Genomic DNA, 18,733 nt, shown 5'->3' with positions numbered 1-18,733 from the left:
GCAGATACTAAAACCATATTGTATTCCAGAAAATAAACTCACAAGCGAGAGCCGTTGTTCACAGTATAGTCTGTGGCATTCTGCAAGGATTTGAACATATTCCTTTCTTGCTGACCTACTCTCGATTTCCTCCAGTACAGGTTTAAGCTGGACAAATATTTTTCAATGTTCAATGTCATAAGAAAGAAACTATAGCCATGGCATCATCACAATACCGAACTCGCAAAATTGACATGCTACAAAAGCTAATTTTGATTGTTCTCTCTCATATCTAATATTGTGACCCTAACATTTCTGCACTAAGATGGGAAGAAAATCAAAAGGTATCACCTCACTTGCAGCAGCCTTGAAACGAACATATATAACAGATGCCTCGACACCCTCCGAGACAGATGTTTTGTTTCCTCCTGGCCCACGAAATGCTGCCTGAACCTGACAAAGGAATTTACATGTATGTTTTAGCGGAAACTATGCATAATCTCACAATTCACTCTGCATGCATAGATTACATGCACATATATGCATATACATATTATATAGTTACAAGAACTATACATGCTTATTGTAAGCTGTGCAAGGATACATTGCATATTACAAAGAACAATTACCTGAGAAGCAGCCATTTTAAGCACTGCAAGGATGTAAGTTCGAATCATGCCCAAGGCCCGTGACTGTAAAATAGATAAATGTTAGTCTTTTCTATAACAAATTACAAGATACTAATATCTCCTCATTATCATTTAGTTTAGTTTTAACTTTCTTTAGTTTTGTACAATTTCATTCTGGAAACAGTGTATGAGTTTGTGCATGCGTAATAACAGTAAAACCATGTGTCTCTCCGTGAGAGAGAACGAGGGAAGACAAATAGAGACAGGAAGGGCTCTTCGTAGTACCTGGAGCTGACGAAATTTGAGCAAATAAACACTCGACTCCGCATATTGAGGATTATCTTCGATGTACCTACAGAATTCAAGGTAAAGAGACAAATTACAATCACTGTGAGGGTGATGGAAGAACTAAAGTGGAGCATTCTTCCATAAAATTGCCAAGTAGTGAATATAAAATTGCATAATATTGAATGCAACATCATTTACTCACGATATGCACTCATCCAGCCGTTTCAGTAGTGGGAGAAAGTTTGAGTTTGATACGTTCATATTTGGTGAATAAAAATTAGAGGATATCTGCGGGACAAAAAAAAATAAAAAGAAGAAGAATTATGAGATATTAGAGCAGTTTAACACTATTGAGATATTTCCTCTTAATTTTGCAACCAGTGTCCAAGAAGAAACNTGTTTCCTCCTGGCCCACGAAATGCTGCCTGAACCTGACAAAGGAATTTGCATGTATGTTTTAGCGGAAACTATGCATAATCTCACAATTCACTCTTGCATGCATAGATTACATCATATATGCAATATATGCATATACATATTATATAGTTACAAGAACTATACATGCTTATTGTAAGCTGTGCAAGAATACATTGCATATTACAAAGAACAATTACCTGAGAAGCAGCCATTTTAAGCACTGCAAGGATGTAAGTTCGAATCATGCCCAAGGCCCGTGACTGTAAAATAGATAAATGTTAGTCTTTTCTATAACAAATTACAAGATACTAATATCTCCTCATTATCATTTAGTTTAGTTTTAACTTTCTTTAGTTTTGTACAATTTCATTCTGGAAACAGTGTATGAGTTTGTGCATGCGTAATAACAGTAAAACCATGTGTCTCTCCGTGAGAGAGAACGAGGGAAGACAAATAGAGACAGGAAGGGCTCTTCGTAGTACCTGGAGCTGACGAAATTTGAGCAAATAAACACTCGACTCCGCATATTGAGGATTATCTTCGATGTACCTACAGAATTCAAGGTAAAGAGACAAATTACAATCACTGTGAGGGTGATGGAAGAACTAAAGTGGAGCATTCTTCCATAAAATTGCCAAGTAGTGAATATAAAATTGCATAATATTGAATGCAACATCATTTACTCACGATATGCACTCATCCAGCCGTTTCAGTAGTGGGAGAAAGTTTGAGTTTGATACGTTCATATTTGGTGAATAAAAATTAGAGGATATCTGCGGGACAAAAAAAAATAAAAAGAAGAAGAATTATGAGATATTAGAGCAGTTTAACACTATTGAGATATTTCCTCTTAATTTTGCAACCAGTGTCCAAGAAGAAACATATATATATTATAAACTAAAGTACCACAGGCAGGTCATAATTAAATTGATTACGTTAATGAACAAAACAAGAGCATATCTGAAGCTACACACTGATACTTTGACATGTTTCAAAAATTAATGTCGATAGGCTAGAAATTAGATCTTACATTCTCCAATTCATCAAAATAGTTGAGCTTACTCCTTAGAGCTTCTGCAAACTCCATCAATTTCTGCTTCTCCATCAACTAGAAAATGTGGAAGAAAAAGAAACTTAGCTCAGGCAAGCAAACTACTACAATCAATTTAAATAGCGAGTCAGAAACTCCTGGCCAGCCATGATGCATTAAGCATCTTTTGTTTTGTATGTCATTGGGATATACACAGCAAGTAGGAATGAAAAACATGCAAGAGATTATTAAGGGAGAAAAAAAATCATCTTGCAAAGTAAAAGACAGAAATAAATACCAGTCGGTCACATGCATCATGAAGAGTTTTAGTCTTTGTTGTTACTCCTTGATGTTGAAGCTGCAGTTCATTAAATAGGTCAAGTGTTTCATCAACCTGCACAGGAGAAATCCTAAGGTCAATAATAAAGCATATGCCTTATATATTATGGGCAAGGTAAGACCACGGCAATCTGAAAAACGTAGTGGAAACCTGCCTGGTGGAATATATCATCACACGTCTGGATGCGCACAGTTAAAGTACTGACATAGAGCCGATACTTCTCCTCTGTCTACGTCAGAAAGTAACAAATCATTTAGATATATTTCAAGTAGTGTTTCCCATAATTTTAACCAAGGAAACAACATGACTATCACTAACCTCAGACTTCATCGCTGATTCAAGATCAGTAAACCATTTGTAGAACTGTAATCAAAACAACATACGTCGAAATGAAGAACCATTACTACACATACAGAGACACAAGAAAAGAGATACCCACAGACACATATAGTACCGCATAAGATCCTTGGAATATAATAAAGTTGCAGGACGGGAAATTACCTGATTTGTATTAACCAAAACAGCTTCAATTGCACCAGAATCTCCGAAGTTTGCGTCCTCTGCTGAGACAGACAAGCCATTCTCGGGGCGGTGAACATGCTCATGTACCTATAACCATGAGAACTAACACTGACATCAAACCACAAAAAAGAAAGAAAGGATAACAATCTCGACAAAAATCCAAACATGAAAACTACAGACTCACAAGGTTGGCAGGAAATGGCCGCTCAGCGACTGCGTGGGATAGAGAAACTATAGCTGCTTGTTGCTGCTCTGTCAAAGGAGCGCTCTGCAACGGGATTTTAACCACATTACAATTCAGTATATATATTCTCAACAAACAGAGCACCATTTCAGATCCAACCATCGTATCTGAACAAAGGATTCCAGATCCGGACACTAGACTCGTCAATGGCGGGATCTCGAGCTCAGATTGTGCGAATTAATTACCTGTTCCCAAGTAGAAGCGAAATTGTAGCCTTTAGAGATGGCTCCAGATTTGGGGAGGCTGGAAGACGAATTCGCCTTAGTCGCCATCATCTGTGGCGGTTTCTTCGAACTAGAGAATATTGTGAATCTCTCGGCTTTGTTTTGATTACTTGGAAGAGGAAGACGATGATGATCCGAGCGTCGAGATCAGCAAAATTTATCACTTGTACAATATATATATATGTCTTTTGCAAGTTAACCCTTAATTTCTTTTAAATTTCACTTTTTGCCCCCATAGCTTCTAAATTGCAACTTGAACTTATATTTTTTCTTCTTCTCTTTAAAAGTCAGATGCGTAAAAAAGTTATTTTCTTACGTTGAGTGAGAAATAAAATATGGTGAAAATTTTGATGATTACTATTATTTTTTTTTTTGTAGGAGAAAAAATTGACGATTTGAGCTAACATTATCTTCTTCTTCTTTTTTCCACTATAGAGTTCTTTAAAATTAATAATTTAGGTTATTTTCAGATTCTCTTATTGGCCTCAAACCTTCTAAATTGAAACTTTCATTTATATATTATCTTCTATCTGTATTTGTTGGGTTGTATGTACATGTTTATTGGCTCTCTCGTTTCATAACTACAACCATTTTTTCCTCTACATTTTGCTCTAGTTCCGGAACTAAAATTAAAAAAAATAAAAAAAAAAATTGGAAGTGCAAGAATATATCATAGATTTACTACAGTTCCTACGAAAATGTAATTTGATACATATATAGACATTAGTAGTAAATTTATTTTAATGAATACAAATTTAAATTAGAAAATGTGGTTAAGAAAACCAATGTTCTAAAATCCGTTAGGCGCTAGCTGGGCGGTGCACCACCGTTTAGCGTATAGCTGTATATGCGGCTGTATATACGGGATATATACGGTAAATATATTTTACCAAAAATATATATAGATATGATATATATTAAGTTCTTTTTCATTGTCGGATATAAAATCATCTTCATCATCTAACTCTCTAATTTGATCTGCATCATCAATTGTTGATCGAAATGGTTCTACTTCACCTATATCACCTTGTAAATCGAATTGTGAGTCCTCTCCATCATTGGAAATCCCATCAACCAACCATGATTGAGCATTAGCAGCATGATTCGCAACCAATATATCAACATTATTCTCTTTTTGTCTCTTCCTTTGGTTCATCAATCTTAAATTAAATTGGACATATACAAGATTGTTCATTCGACTTACAGCAAGTCTGTTTCGTTTCTTTGTATGTACCTACATATGATAGTAGGCAGCAATATAAATAAAGTGAACCATTGAACTATATGCATAACAATCAAGGTAATTGAAAATTAGAGCAAAATAACGTCTAACCCCTTCAAATGTACTCCAGTTTCGTTCACATCCGGATGAACTTGTAGTCAAAGCCAAAATTCTTTTAGCTATTTTTGCTAGGAACAACATTTCCATATGTTTCCCACCAATAAACTAAAATTGTAAAATATAAACCAATGTAAATGAGCTAAGTAAATAAGTGATATGGTCGTGATGGAGTAGAACTACATGCTCGTCATCTGTTTGAAAAAAACCTGCTCTTGCTCTGTTTTTTAAAAACATTTTCGTGGTCTGCTCTATTTTTCATGGTCTTGCTCTCTTTTTAAAAAACATGCTTTTGCTCTGTTTGAAAAATAAGTGAAAGAAGAGTACCTGGATCATAATCTTCTTTCTGGCAGCCTGGGATGTCTCATGGTTTTCCAAAGTTCCCTTCTTTGTTTTTGTAAATAGCCAGTTCAAAGTTGATGACTTGACATTGTGTGTTGACATCATTGGGGAAAAATGCATAGACACACTTACAGACTGCATTTGATACCTCATCACTGGAGGCTTGGCTTGAATCTTCATAGAAGTAGTATGAGTTCAACAAATAACCTGTCAGATGCAAAGGATTGTCAAGTCGACCCTTAATCTTTTCTTCAATGATACTCAATATTGGCTTAACCTTTTTTCCACATGTTTTAATCCATCACTGATCTGTTTCTTTGTTTCTATCAGTTCTCCATGCAGAAATCCCATTGTAGGCTTCTTATCTCCATCAACAAGTCGAAGCAGTTTGACCAATGGTCCAAAAACTTTCAAGCACATTATCACCCCATTCCAAAATTTAACACTCATCACTGTGTTAAATGCCTTGATTCCTTTGGAATGTTTCGACCATTTGCAGTTTCTCCACTCACCGCTAGAAAACATGGCTGCTAGTTGATCCCTCTTGTCCAAGAGACTTTGCAAAGTAAGAAATGATGATGCAAATCTAGTAACACCAGGTCTCACAATGTCTGTCCTATTTGTGAATGTTCTCATCAACGCCAATGTCTTATGATGAGCATATATGAAGATTGTGAAGTCTTTCGCCATCTGAATTGTGCCTTTGAACCTTGTGAGTTTCGATATGCGTTCAAGTATCAAATTGATGGAGTGAGTCGCACATGATGTCCAAAATATACTCGGCTTGATCTCTTTCATCATTCTTGCCGCAGCCACATTGTTAGCAGCATTATCAATAACCACTTGAACTACATTCTCTTCACCAATCTCCTCAATGCAGCCTTTGAACATACTCAAAAATATATACACCTGTATGAGCCTCATCTGAACTATCTTTAGATGAGCGAAACATTGTACCTCCTTTGCAATTAACACACAGATTCATGATACTTCTCCTTTTTCGATCAGACCAAGCATCTGTCATAACCGTGCATCCATTCTTCTTCCACTCTTCTTCTTGTAGTTTCAGCAAACCATGAACTCTATCAACCTTTTCCTTAAGTAAAGGCTCTCAAAGTTGGTGTTGACTTGGTGGTGTGACTCATGGACCAAATTTTCCTATAGCTTCAGCCATGAGCTTAAACTCATCGTTTGCTATGGTATTGAAAGGAACCCCTGAAGCATACACCCACCTAGAAATATATTGCTGAACCTTGTATAGCTTCTCTTTCCAAAGAGCATCATTGATATTTTGTTGCCTAGTTGGAAGAGGTCTAGATTCTGGATTGATGTTTTTTGCAAACTTATCCATTGGACCAAGTGTCCTTTGCATCTTTCTTGAACCCACTTCTTCAAGTTCAATCACATCATCCATATCTCCACTGCCATGAACATTAATTGTCTGTTGCAGCTCATCATCTAGAGTTACCTTCTTCTTCTTCTTCTTCTTCTTCTTTGCTTCCTCGATAGCAGTCTTGCACTTCTCTTGATCATCCTTTGATGATCTTGGACAAGCAGAAAAGTTTCCAGGAATTTTGGCAATGTGTTCTTTTATCCTGTAAACACCTCCTGAAAATTCTTTCCCACACAATTTGCATTTCACTTTGTCAAGATTCTTCGAATCAGACAACATTCCATATTCCCAAGCAACATCTTTCGAGTTTTTCTTCAAAACTGTTGAATCTGATGCTCCACTAGGTTTCTCATTCAAACCAGAATCCATTAGAACTTGAATAATTTCTGCAAAAAAATTACTAAAGACAAATATTCGTAACACTGTTTCACGAGATCAAAACAGAGTTTTGATATTAAAACTTTGTTTTACGTTTTCAAAATAGAGGAGTTTTGATATCAAAACAGAGTTTTGCGATATCAAAAGCCAATACTCAAACATAGTTTTACGAAATGAAGAATTATAGGTCTCTGATCAACAAGACGACGATGATAGATGATAAAGCCAAAAAGAAAGATCATATGATATAATATAATCAAAATCAAAACAAGAGAAGGAGAGTAAATCAAACCTGAAGACTCTCTGTATATAGAATGAAGTTTGAAACCACCAACCTAAGTGTCACGGCAGTAGAAAAAAACGATAAGAAAGCTTAGGGTTTTATCAATTTATAGGTTTACAGTTTGAATGAAGGTTTTTTAAAAAAACGTATTAAAAAAACGTACCTTATATACGATAACCGTATAGTCGACCGTATAAACGCCGTATAAGCAACCATATTCGACCAAGCCATATATGTTAAACGTTTAGACAAGAAACGGTACATTGGGTCACCGTATACCGTATATAGACCGTATATACGCCCGTCTAAACCGTATTTTAGAACATTGAAGAAAACAAACTACTAATAAGGTGCGGACCGTGTGGTTATAACTTGCCTCAACTGTCAAAATCTGTGCTTTTTATCTCCAACTACAACCAATTATTTTTACTTTGTATTTTTGACTAGGGGTGTTATATATTTGCTGCCTTGAAATATATTTCTTGGTGGCTGATAACTACGCGCACCTTAATCATATCGATACTCCAAAATCCATTTCGTCTTTCCGTTATCATACTTCACCATTAAAAGGTAAAACCAATATATGCTTGCAAAGAAATAGATACTATATATACATATATATAATGGATGTAAGAGTTTCATTCGTGCATGATCTTGACCGTAAGCGATATATTTGATTATTCCGCAGATGTGAATGCCTCTATTCCTTTGTTACACGACATCTTTTATTCTCTTGAGTTTATCACAAAACCGTTTCTTTCTTCTAAACTAATTAACAACGCCGCCATACAAGATTTATACGAGTAGTTTTTGGTCACCAGTTTATAAATGCTTACATGTTATCGATCTAATTATACAAGAGAAAATGAACAAATATATTTCAACATACTGATGGCTACATTAACATATATTAGGTCTCTTTTCTCGCATTTTTTTCAGACAAATGCTCACTAATTTTACACATCAAACATACATGTTGACGATCTAAAGTCTCGTACTTATACGGACTGACTAGTCAAGCTAGAAAATGTACAGTGTTCCTGCGAAGAAGTTAATCCTAGGAGGCAGAGCTTCCAACAGACAAAAAATCGAAGAAGGGAACACCACTTTCGTTTTTGTTGTCAGAGTCATTGGGGTTGCTTTGATCTGAATCTTGATCGATAATCTCGCTCTTGTTTGAATCCGTGTTTACTTGTAGAAAATTGTAGAACTCCATAGGTTTACTCTGGTTTGCTGCGATCGCATCTGGCAAAAGAAGATCAAAAGAATAAGTATAACTGTATAAGCTATATGTTTTCGTCATATTTTCATTTAACTTTGGATACCATAATATTTTCATCATTAATTCGTGCAACACTCAAATGAAAATGCAAACACAGTGATCGGAAATGAATCCTTCTCCATCATTTTGAGTACTTTAATTACCTTTGGCACTTAAAGCAATCTTTCCAGTGAAAAACTCCTTAAGGAACTGAAGATGATTGATATGAGAGAATTGGTAAGGGTAATTAATAACGTCTCCGAGTATTCTCTTCCGATCACCAGAGCTATTGTTACGATAACCACCAGAATTCATCATGATTTGTTCACTCGCCATTAAAGAAGAAGACGAAGACGTCGAGGGTAAAAGTCGAGGCTTGGAGGTTTGGCGTGTGCGTCGAGCCATGATGACGTGCCAATGGTTCTTGACCGCGTTGTCCGTTCTTCCGGGGAAAAGCCTTGCGATGATCGACCATCTGTTCCCATGGATCCGGTGAGCCGCTAAAAGTCTTTCTTCTTCTTCTTCCGTGAAAGGGTTTCGGTTTATCCTCGGATCCAATTGATTGAACCATCTCAATCTACAACTCTTACCTGCACAACACAATTAGTATGTTATATGTATGTATATATATCAAACCCTAGTTTTTATATATATGGACCGACCAACCCTAGAATATATTGTTAAATTACCAGATCGACCAGGGAGCTTGAGGGCTATGGCGTTCCAGTTATGAGGACCGTATTGTTCGACCAGATCCTTCAGCTTCTCGTCTTCCGCTGGTCTCCAATGGCCTCGACTGCACATGATCCTTTTCTTCTTTACGCCGATCTAGCTGATTACTTTTCTTTTAACTAAGTTTACCGATCCAAACCAATACAAGAACAAGAGAATACTACCCAAAAAAAAGAACACACAAACACAGATCCTATATCATCAATACCGTACGCAAATATTTTGATGCGTTCATATACTTTATGTACATATAAATATCGAAATTTAAACCCTAAGTTTTTTTCTTGGCGAAAGGTTGGGGTAGATGGGTATGTGGGAACAAGAAGAAAGCTGAAGAGCACCTGCACTACATATATGTATATATAGATATATATAGTCAAATATTTATAGAGAGCATATAATATATATATATATATATATAATATGAAGAAAAATAAAATAAATAAAATCCGTTAGAGAGTCGGGAGGGTTTGGACGGACTTCTCTACTGGCCACTGATGCCAACGTCTTCCCTAACCAACACAACACCTCCTTTTAAGTAATCTATCTTTTTGCTTTTGTTTCTTTATTTCTATAACTTAGAATTTAATTGGTTCATAGGGTAGCTAGAGAGATTGCTTGGTGTGGGCTGCGCATTTCGTTAACCTCTCAACGTCTCTTCGTATAGTATTAATTAATCTAAGGGTTGTTTCTAAATTCTAACCTACACCCGCTACTTCAAGTCACCAATACTCATCTACGTAAGTTTGTGTAGTCTTGGGCAACCTACGTACGTATTTACATGTAATAAATATCATTATCCTAAACTTGACAAATTTGAATTTCATCAAATGTTATATTTCAAGATCCCGTATGCTTATAGTCAAGTTATGTCTTGAAACATTACAAGCATTAATTAGCTGGATCATATGTGAATTCCAGTATATTGCCATTGTTAGCTTGTCCAAGGGATTCTGATTAACTACTTAAGAAAGTTTTAAAATAAAATCCGAAAAAAGAAAAAAAAAACATGAGGAAAAAGGAAAGAGTTTGGTAACAATGTTGTGGACTTCTAGTTAAATGGCAGGTCATAAATAAATATTGATGGATATAGTTTTGATAACCTTTTTCAGACCTAATCAACGTTTTCTCTAAGCTTAATTCGGAATATATCGGCCAACGTGGAGACAATACAACTAACTTTTTTCAGCCAAGTTAATTCACCTTTTTAACACCGAAGGCTTAACAACTTAACTTGGTCGAACTGACTATAAATGAGGCCTAATGGTACAAATACTATGTTTTCTCATCAATAGTATTGTAGTTAAGAAATAAAATAATAGAGAAATAATATACTGTTATACAGTATTTCTCTTCAACTACAAATGGATTAACTAGTATTTTTTTTGCAATTTTACAATGGGGATTTATATTTCATAAACTGCGAACAATATACAAGGTATATATTAGCAAATTTTTTATGTTTTAATTCTGACGTGATCAAATATTTGGTCTCCAAGCACGTCATGAGTTTCTCTCTTGTCCAAAACGGAACTTTATAGGTTTCGTACTTTGAGGACTAAAACAGAATCGGTTATGTTCCATGGGATTAATTCGAACATTTCTTCAATTTGTTTTTTTTTTTTTAAATTTTCTTTAAGCAAAAATAAAATAAAATAATTGCTGGTAAAGTTTAGTAGGAAAAAAATATAAAACAGAGAGTTAGTTGGGAAAGAAGAAGCCATAACCAACTTCATTTGTTCTATTTGGTAGTTAGGAGAGAAGCCTTCTTCAGTTTCGAACCTATCATAACTAAACTAAATGACTCATTCAACTAAACCGGATCCTGTTCGGTTTTCATTTTACAAATGCTGACAGACGAACTGTCATGGCTTCAGTCTTGAGTCTTCACCAAGAGTTTCTTGAGACTTGAACCCGTTACCAGAACTGGTGAAACCTCGTTTATCTTAGCTGAACGATGAAGCCAACACTCTTTAAGTATCAGAACGTTTCAAGAATCTCACATCAAACTCGAGTATCAAAGAGCAAAAAAAACAGAAGGTAAACTAGAATAGTCATGAACCATAAAGAAAACAGACCTCTCACATTGCTATGGATCATACAAAGTTCCGTTTTATATACGCAATGGTCAATACACTGACTTAAACGAACAAGTTGAACATACTGTGCGTGGTGGGACCTTTTCCAAAGAAACCAATATAACCATCAGACAACAACAGACCTGGATAGGTCTCTTTGCTTTCGAGATCATGATTCTTGGCCAGAATTGGGGACTGTGATGGATGAAATTTCACCAGGGATCATAATCACGAAGAGCTCCTTTCGAGACAAAGAATCATCACATCATTTTGATCGCACCACTGAAAATGGTTCTTTGTTTTAGTATGATGATATGGTCCAACAGTTTTCAGTTCCCATTACTTTCCTCGGAGGTTCGTACTTTTCCTCTTCTCACTGAGTGCAAAACGCCTAGCCATACTATGATTGTAAAACTTTTTCATATGTTCAGAAAGCTTATGGATTGCCTTGAGGTTACCAACAGTAGATAGATGCATCAGAAAAGAGTCAAACGCTCGATATGGCAGTTTAAGTCCTTTGTTCACAACCTCTTCGAGTAGAAAACACGCCTCCTTAGCTCTGTGACAGTCGAATAGCCCATTGATCATAACACAGTAGGTTTCAATGTCCTGAAAACAGTCTCTTTCATCCATTTCTTTCCATGTATTGAATGCTCCATCAGGATCATCCATTTCGAAAAACATAGATATCAGCATGTTGTACGTTTGGACGCTAGGTGCACAACGTGATTCTACCATTCTTCCATAAAGTTTAAGTGCTTCATCGCTCTTTCTATTCTCACACAATACCCTAAGAAAGCAATTATAAGTGACTATATCAGGCGGGTAACCTTTATTGCTCATCTCATCCAAGAACTTGTACGCTTCCTCAACCTTTCCAGCCATACACATACCTTCAATTACGTCCTTGTATGTTGACACATCAGGAAGGCAACCCGTGCTTATCATACGCCCAATTAGCTCAAAGGATTCTTCTACTTTATCATTCTTTGCCAGCGCCACAATCATTAAAGCAAACGTTCTTGCAGTTGGAGCAGAGACTGCAGAGCCTTTGGTTATCATGAAATCGAACAAATCAGCTGCATCATCCACCATCCCAGCTTGGCAGAAAGTATCAATAGCAGCACAATACGTAAAATTCTCCGGTTTATGACCAGCTTGAATCATCTCTTCAAGCAGCTTCATCGCCTTTTTAGGGTCTCTCACTCTACACCACCCAAAGAACAAGACATTAAATGTATTCGCATCAGGTATAACTCTATGCCTCATTCTTCTAAGCAAAACTACACCCTCCTTTACCAAACCACACTTACACAGAGCATCAAGAAGCATATTAAAAGCATTAATCTCCGGCTGAGTCTTCACTCTAATCCGCTTCTTCTTGGCAAATTTCTGAACATGAGTCAAATACCTCTCACAATACTTCCTGAGAATCTCCAACAGAACATCCGCAGGAACAGCGGTTTTGTTGTTTCTCTTCATGTAATCAAACATATCAATCACAATCCTAAACTGCTTGTTCTTGTACTTAGTGCTAGACAATATATCAATCATCTCATTATAAGCAATAGGCTCATGTGAGTAATGTTCCTGATGACCAGCCCAAGTAAAGAACCTCAAAGCCGTCTTTTCCTCGTATTGAAGCCTTTGTAAGATCTTGCAAACCACAGGAGTTGTCAACTCCACACCAGATTCATCAAGGGATTTCTCCATATCATCATACGCATTCAAATTCGCCATTATAGCTTCGTGTAAGATTCCAACCGCGTAAGTAGAACCCTTCGTTCTAATCTCATTTTCGTTGCAGCAAACTAGTGATTGATCTTGAGAAACTTCTACTCTACGAGAAATTTCAAATTCTGGGTCTAACAAAGTCGTGGAACAGAATCGATGGCTCGAGAAAGAAGAGATTTTGTCGATTTGAATAGAATCTAGACGAGAACTCAACAGATGAGAGAAAAGTGCGGACCTTTGTGGTTGTGTTGTCGGAAGATGCGAGTAGAATCTGAAACGAACAAAAGATGAAACCAGCCTTCGCATCATTCAGTAATCACTCGGTGAAAATATATTCTTTTCGAGGTTTACAGCCAAAAGAGACTGAGAGATGAAACCAGAGGAAGGGGACGGCAACGGAGAGAGAGAAGAGAGATTTAATGGGCTTTCTTCTATTGAGGCCTTTTCATTTTTAATGGGCCATCTTCTCTTCACAACAGAAACTGTTTTGAGTGTGTGAATTGCAACTCTAATTAAGGGAAAACCGAACCAGAATTCAATTTAAAACCAAACCAAGCCATGAATCAATCTAGTTTATTTTCATAGAGGATAGAGCCACCACAAAAAAAAAAATACATTTCATCACATACGACAATGTCTTTGAATTATCCTATGTCGAATTAGAACTGCAATATGTTGTTACATCATACTAAGCAAATATTTACAAATTATATACAAAAATCATTATTACATACTCAATAATCTATACTATGAAAGGAGGTGAACTCTCTCCCTCATCATGACACGTCTTAAGTATGACACGTCAGCACTTAAAAGTGCACCACATGTATATTTATTTATACATATTTATTTGAAACAATTCTTGGATTCATCCTTATGGGTGAACTTTTCTTATTTACCCCTTCTTAATTAAGGAAATAAATTATTAATTAAAGAAACAAAATTTGTATATAATTCAAACCGACATTATATTATAGTTTTTAGTTATAACATCTAATCCCAAGTTACATTTTTATAAATCCAAACCGACATATAATTGTGTTTAATTGTGTAATTTAAACCCTAACCACTCTTTTATTAACTTACATTGAAATACAATTTTCTTTAATTGTAAAATCTAAACTCTAACTACTATTTTATAAACCCAAACCGACATATAAATTTTTTTGATTGTAAAATCTAAACTCTAAACCCTAACCACTCTTTTGTAAACCCAAACCGACATATAATTTCGTTTGATTATAAAATCGAAACCCTAAACCCTAACTACTCTTTTGTAAACCCAAAACGATATATAATTTCGTTTAATTATAAAATCTAAACCCTAAACACTCTTTTGTAAACCCAAACCGGCATATACTTTCGTTTAATTATAAAATCTAAACCCTAACCACTATTTTGTAAACCCAAACCGACATATAATTTCGTTTAATTGTAAAATCTAAACCTTAATCACTATTTTGTAAATCCAAACAGATATATAATTTTGTTTAATTGTAAAAACTACACTCTAATCATTCTTTTATAAACCAAACCGACATAATTTCTTTATTAAAAAATTTACAGAATTTGTTTCCTTAATTTGTTTTGTCTTTTTATTTTAATTTTGATTTATTTTGTAAATATGATATGACATGACGTTTTGTTATATTTTGATTGGTTAATTAAGAGGAGTGAATAAAAGAGGTTCACTATTGATAAGAAAAATTAAGAGGGGTGAACCAAAGAATTTTTCTTCCGAAGCACTATTGATAAGAAAATCCAATCAGTGTCTTATTTATAACAAAAAGAAAATACTATGGAGAAATATTAATTAAGATTGAAAGACGTATAATAATAGAAATATTGAAATAATAGTACCATGGTTTTGATCATAACAAAAATACAAACAACAAACAAAAAAAATAATAATTAGACATCAAATCATGTAATTTGTAATGTATATATATATATATATATATAATAAACTCAAAAGAGGTACCTGAACATTGTTATGTGTGGTAATTACTGTTTATAATCTATTCATTTACATAATACAATAGTCTACAAATATATAGTATGAATGTATGACATTTAATTCGCAGCAACCGGACAATTAAAATTCAAATTAAAAACGTACTCAGACTTGGCTTAACAATTTGGATATAGAATAAATAAATTTTAGAAAAGAAACCTCATCCATTTCAACAATTTAAATATAACTATTACACCACGTACTTGAAATTACAGAATTAAATTCCTAATTGTTATCTATAACGACAGTACTAAAGAGCATAATAATATGAAGAGAATGTAACCACTAAACTTTTCATCTACTTTAGTCGCAAAAGTATAGTAAGAGTTTGGGGCATGTTAAAAACCCAATACAGTAGTGGGTTAATAATAAGTAATAAAATGAGCAACATTAACTGTTACAAATTTTAATTATTGGACGTTACTTATATAAATTAAATTTACGGTAACTAAAAAAAAACAAACCATTACGTTTTATAATTATATATTTATTAGTTAAAAATGAGATTCTTCAACTTCACATCTTTTTTTTTCGGCTTCTTCAACTTCACATCAATATTCAACGTTATGTATCATTAGAAAATATCCAACACCAATATAAATTTGCTTATCCACACCCATTCTCCACCCACAAAGCTTCTCGTTCATAATTACTTAGAATAAAGGTCATTCTCTACACTCTCTTCTACTTTCTTTCACGGCTTTTTAATTTAGAAAATAACCCAGTCGGTACTTGCAAATAGATCCCACTGAAACTAAACTAATCACTTTTATTACTTTGATATTTGTTGGTGTTTAGAAGCTCGAGCCAACTCCCCTATTAGTATGATATTGTCCGCTTTGGACCCAGATGGCAAAGCCCACACAAATTTTTTATTGGGCTCCTTCCCAAAATGTCTCATACTAATTGGAGTTGGTCTTGGCTTATATATTAGAAACTTATTTCCTAATCTTCAGATTGTATCCCAACAAACATCCCCTCAAACTATGTACCACGATACTTTAGCCTTCTCTTCAGCGAAACCCAGGTACCTAGGCTCCGGTACCCCTTTATTCCTGAAGTATTCTTGAGGCACCCTTAATCATGTCAATTTTTTAGAGATCCTCCCACACCGAACACAGAGCCCACACCCACTCCCCTAGGTCCACTTTTCAACCTAGGCTCTGATACCAATTGTTGGGCTTTCCAAGCTCAAGCCAACTCCCCTATTAATAAGATATTGTCCGCTTTGAGTCCAGGTGGCAAAGCCCGCACGGATTTTTTATTGGGCTCCTTCCCAAAAGGCCTCATACTAATCGGAGTTGGTCTTGGCTTATATATTAAAAAATTATTTTCTAATCTTCAGATGTGGGACATTGTTTGTATCCCAACAATATCGCTAGATCAGAATCACTTTCTATCAATATGGCTGCCAAACAATCAACATCTTCATAAGGTCAACATGAATCTATTGCTATAGATAAGCTAACAATCGCGACTTCTATGTAACATATTACTGTCCGACTTATGCCTATGTGGGAACCTTAAAAGAAACGGAGAGCTTATGAGTCTAGATCTCCTTCTCCTTGATACAAAGGTACATCACTATTAAAATGACAACATATGATTTTTTTTTTTCTGGAAAACACTCTTTACCATAACCTGACCACCTAACAAAATCTAGGATTCTCTAATACAAGCTTCTATTCACGGATTCACCATCGTTGCATGTCGCATCCCTCAATACATGGATCTCCTTAAAGAAGGCCAAGTTTACACCATGAGGGCCAAGTTTACACCATGAGAAATTTTTGAAGTCATCTCGGTATATAAGCGTTATAGGGTTATACCGACAATAACAATGCTATACGATTCACCGACAATACCAAAGTTTGTAAAGAAGATGATAGTACGTGCATTATCAAAAAGAAAACTTTAAAAATGTTAACCTATGCAGAATATGTTACCTGGCATTTCACGCACGACTTTTATTTCTATTTTAAAAAATAACAACAACTACTATTTTCATATTTAAAATTTTGTAGCCCAAAATCATGCTCAAACATTTAATTCCCCACAAATTAATAGCAGTGAAACCGTCTGTTTTTAATACATATAAGTAGTTATAAAATCAAAATCAAGAAACTCTATTCAATTTCCCGCAGATGTTATAGGCCAGATACTAAGCGTCCAAGGATCTAATCTGGAAGACCCAAATAGTACAGAGAAAATCGTAATCGTTCTCTTACTTCGCGACTAAGTGGGTGTTAATAATGAATTTTATTTGTAAAACCAGTTTAACAACACATATTATTGTTAACTAAATCAAACAGAGGAAGCACAGTAAGGATGACTATTTGGGATGACCAAGCATTACATTTCCGTAAAGCTTATCTCCAAAATGGGAGAGAAAGTGTTGTGCTTGTTTCCACATGCATGAATCCCAAGCTCTTTGCAGGTCAACTCAAAATAATTTTCCTAATACCTTTAATTTTAATGTTCTGAAAATTATGATTAACCTGCATTAAAAAAAACCTACAATCATATATACAAATAAACAAGTAATCCCGAAAACAGGTACAAGATAAAAAAAAAAAATCATGTTTTGCAGTCATTATTAAGGTACAAGGTCGAGTAATGGAAGATATGGTAATTAAACACCAAAATTTACACACTTTCAACCAACTAAGATAACAATAACACAAATATACACTTTTATATATTGTAGCGAAATGAAGCACATGCACATAACTTCCCAAATTGCTGGTTCTAAATTTAAAAGTACCGTTAATTTGTACAATTTTCTTTTCTTTCCTTGTCACATGATTTCTTCATATATGGTTAGATAAAACCTAGCTAGGATCAATATGGGACAAATGTTTAAATGACATTTAGTGTAACAACGAATAGTCAAACTATAAAAAAAACAATGACCATGATGAAGTTTGAATTTTACTTACCCAGTGCAGTTAAGTACATGGCAAGTTTATTGGATCCAAACTACCTAACTATTAAACGGAGAAAGAAAAAATAAACACCAAACCAAAACTGACGAATAGTGGTATATATACATCATTCCAATTCATGCTAGATACGGTTTTACTTTGATTACGTATTACCTTTTTTTCTAAACGAAATTAGATAAACCAACTCAATATCTCGATTTACTTTTACTAAAATCAATTACTTTATAGGGTTTTTTTGTTGGTTATATATATGAGGAAGAAAAACATCAAAATATAAAGACGGTTTCTAAAACAAGGAAACCAAGTCGTAGACGAAACGAACACAGAAAAAGTAGCTTTATATATGGGAGGGCTTTTAGCCGTAGTCCGTAGGTAATATCGAACCAACAGGAAGTAACAGAATGATTGAGGACACGTGTCGTCACCAACCTCCCTATATTTTGTAATAATTTTGCTTAAAGACCGACCGTTGGGGCGGTGAAAGACAACCGTGAATCGTGATCTCCTAACAGAAACCGATTCATGAACCTCACCAATACGTGTCCACCTTCAAATGGTTGC

General features: G+C 35.0%; 3 protein-coding genes and 1 pseudogene across 3 annotated transcripts in view; all 4 read right to left on the bottom strand.

Moving 5' to 3' along the window:
- Window positions 1-3,810, bottom strand: part of LOC104704855 (conserved oligomeric Golgi complex subunit 3-like) — a 9,386-nt gene extending 5,576 nt beyond the window's left edge. Inside the window, exons 1-15 of the mRNA XM_010420876.2 lie at window positions 3,635-3,810; window positions 3,390-3,473; window positions 3,185-3,292; window positions 3,002-3,046; window positions 2,838-2,912; window positions 2,642-2,737; window positions 2,344-2,421; window positions 2,001-2,086; window positions 1,796-1,862; window positions 1,511-1,573; window positions 1,293-1,327; window positions 894-960; window positions 609-671; window positions 331-432; window positions 43-147 (exon numbers count right to left, since the gene is read on the bottom strand). Coding sequence (XP_010419178.1) covers window positions 43-147; window positions 331-432; window positions 609-671; window positions 894-960; window positions 1,293-1,327; window positions 1,511-1,573; window positions 1,796-1,862; window positions 2,001-2,086; window positions 2,344-2,421; window positions 2,642-2,737; window positions 2,838-2,912; window positions 3,002-3,046; window positions 3,185-3,292; window positions 3,390-3,473; window positions 3,635-3,724 — 1,164 coding nt within the window. The 5' untranslated portion in view covers window positions 3,725-3,810. The remainder of the gene's footprint in view (window positions 1-42; window positions 148-330; window positions 433-608; window positions 672-893; window positions 961-1,292; window positions 1,328-1,510; window positions 1,574-1,795; window positions 1,863-2,000; window positions 2,087-2,343; window positions 2,422-2,641; window positions 2,738-2,837; window positions 2,913-3,001; window positions 3,047-3,184; window positions 3,293-3,389; window positions 3,474-3,634) is intronic.
- On the bottom strand, window positions 5,377-7,116 carry LOC104704853 (annotated as a pseudogene).
- On the bottom strand, window positions 8,238-9,747 carry LOC104702041 (transcription factor WER-like). Its single transcript, XM_010417849.1, has 3 exons — window positions 9,359-9,747; window positions 8,834-9,259; window positions 8,238-8,653 (listed from the first exon to the last, which is right to left on the bottom strand). Exons 1-3 carry the CDS (start codon window positions 9,471-9,473, stop codon window positions 8,466-8,468), a joined length of 729 nt encoding a protein of 242 aa, XP_010416151.1. The 5' UTR covers window positions 9,474-9,747; the 3' UTR covers window positions 8,238-8,465.
- Window positions 11,453-13,522, bottom strand: LOC104702040 (pentatricopeptide repeat-containing protein At1g73400, mitochondrial). Its single transcript, XM_010417848.2, has one exon. The coding sequence runs from the start codon at window positions 13,520-13,522 to the stop codon at window positions 11,819-11,821; it is 1,704 nt and encodes a 567-aa protein (XP_010416150.1). The 3' UTR covers window positions 11,453-11,818.

The sequence above is a fragment of the Camelina sativa genome, chromosome 7, assembly GCF_000633955.1.
Source record: "Camelina sativa cultivar DH55 chromosome 7, Cs, whole genome shotgun sequence".
In the NCBI taxonomy this organism is placed as follows: domain Eukaryota; kingdom Viridiplantae; phylum Streptophyta; class Magnoliopsida; order Brassicales; family Brassicaceae; genus Camelina; species Camelina sativa.
The sequence above is the reverse complement of the archived record's forward strand: the minus strand, read 5'-3'. Positions and strand labels throughout refer to the sequence as shown.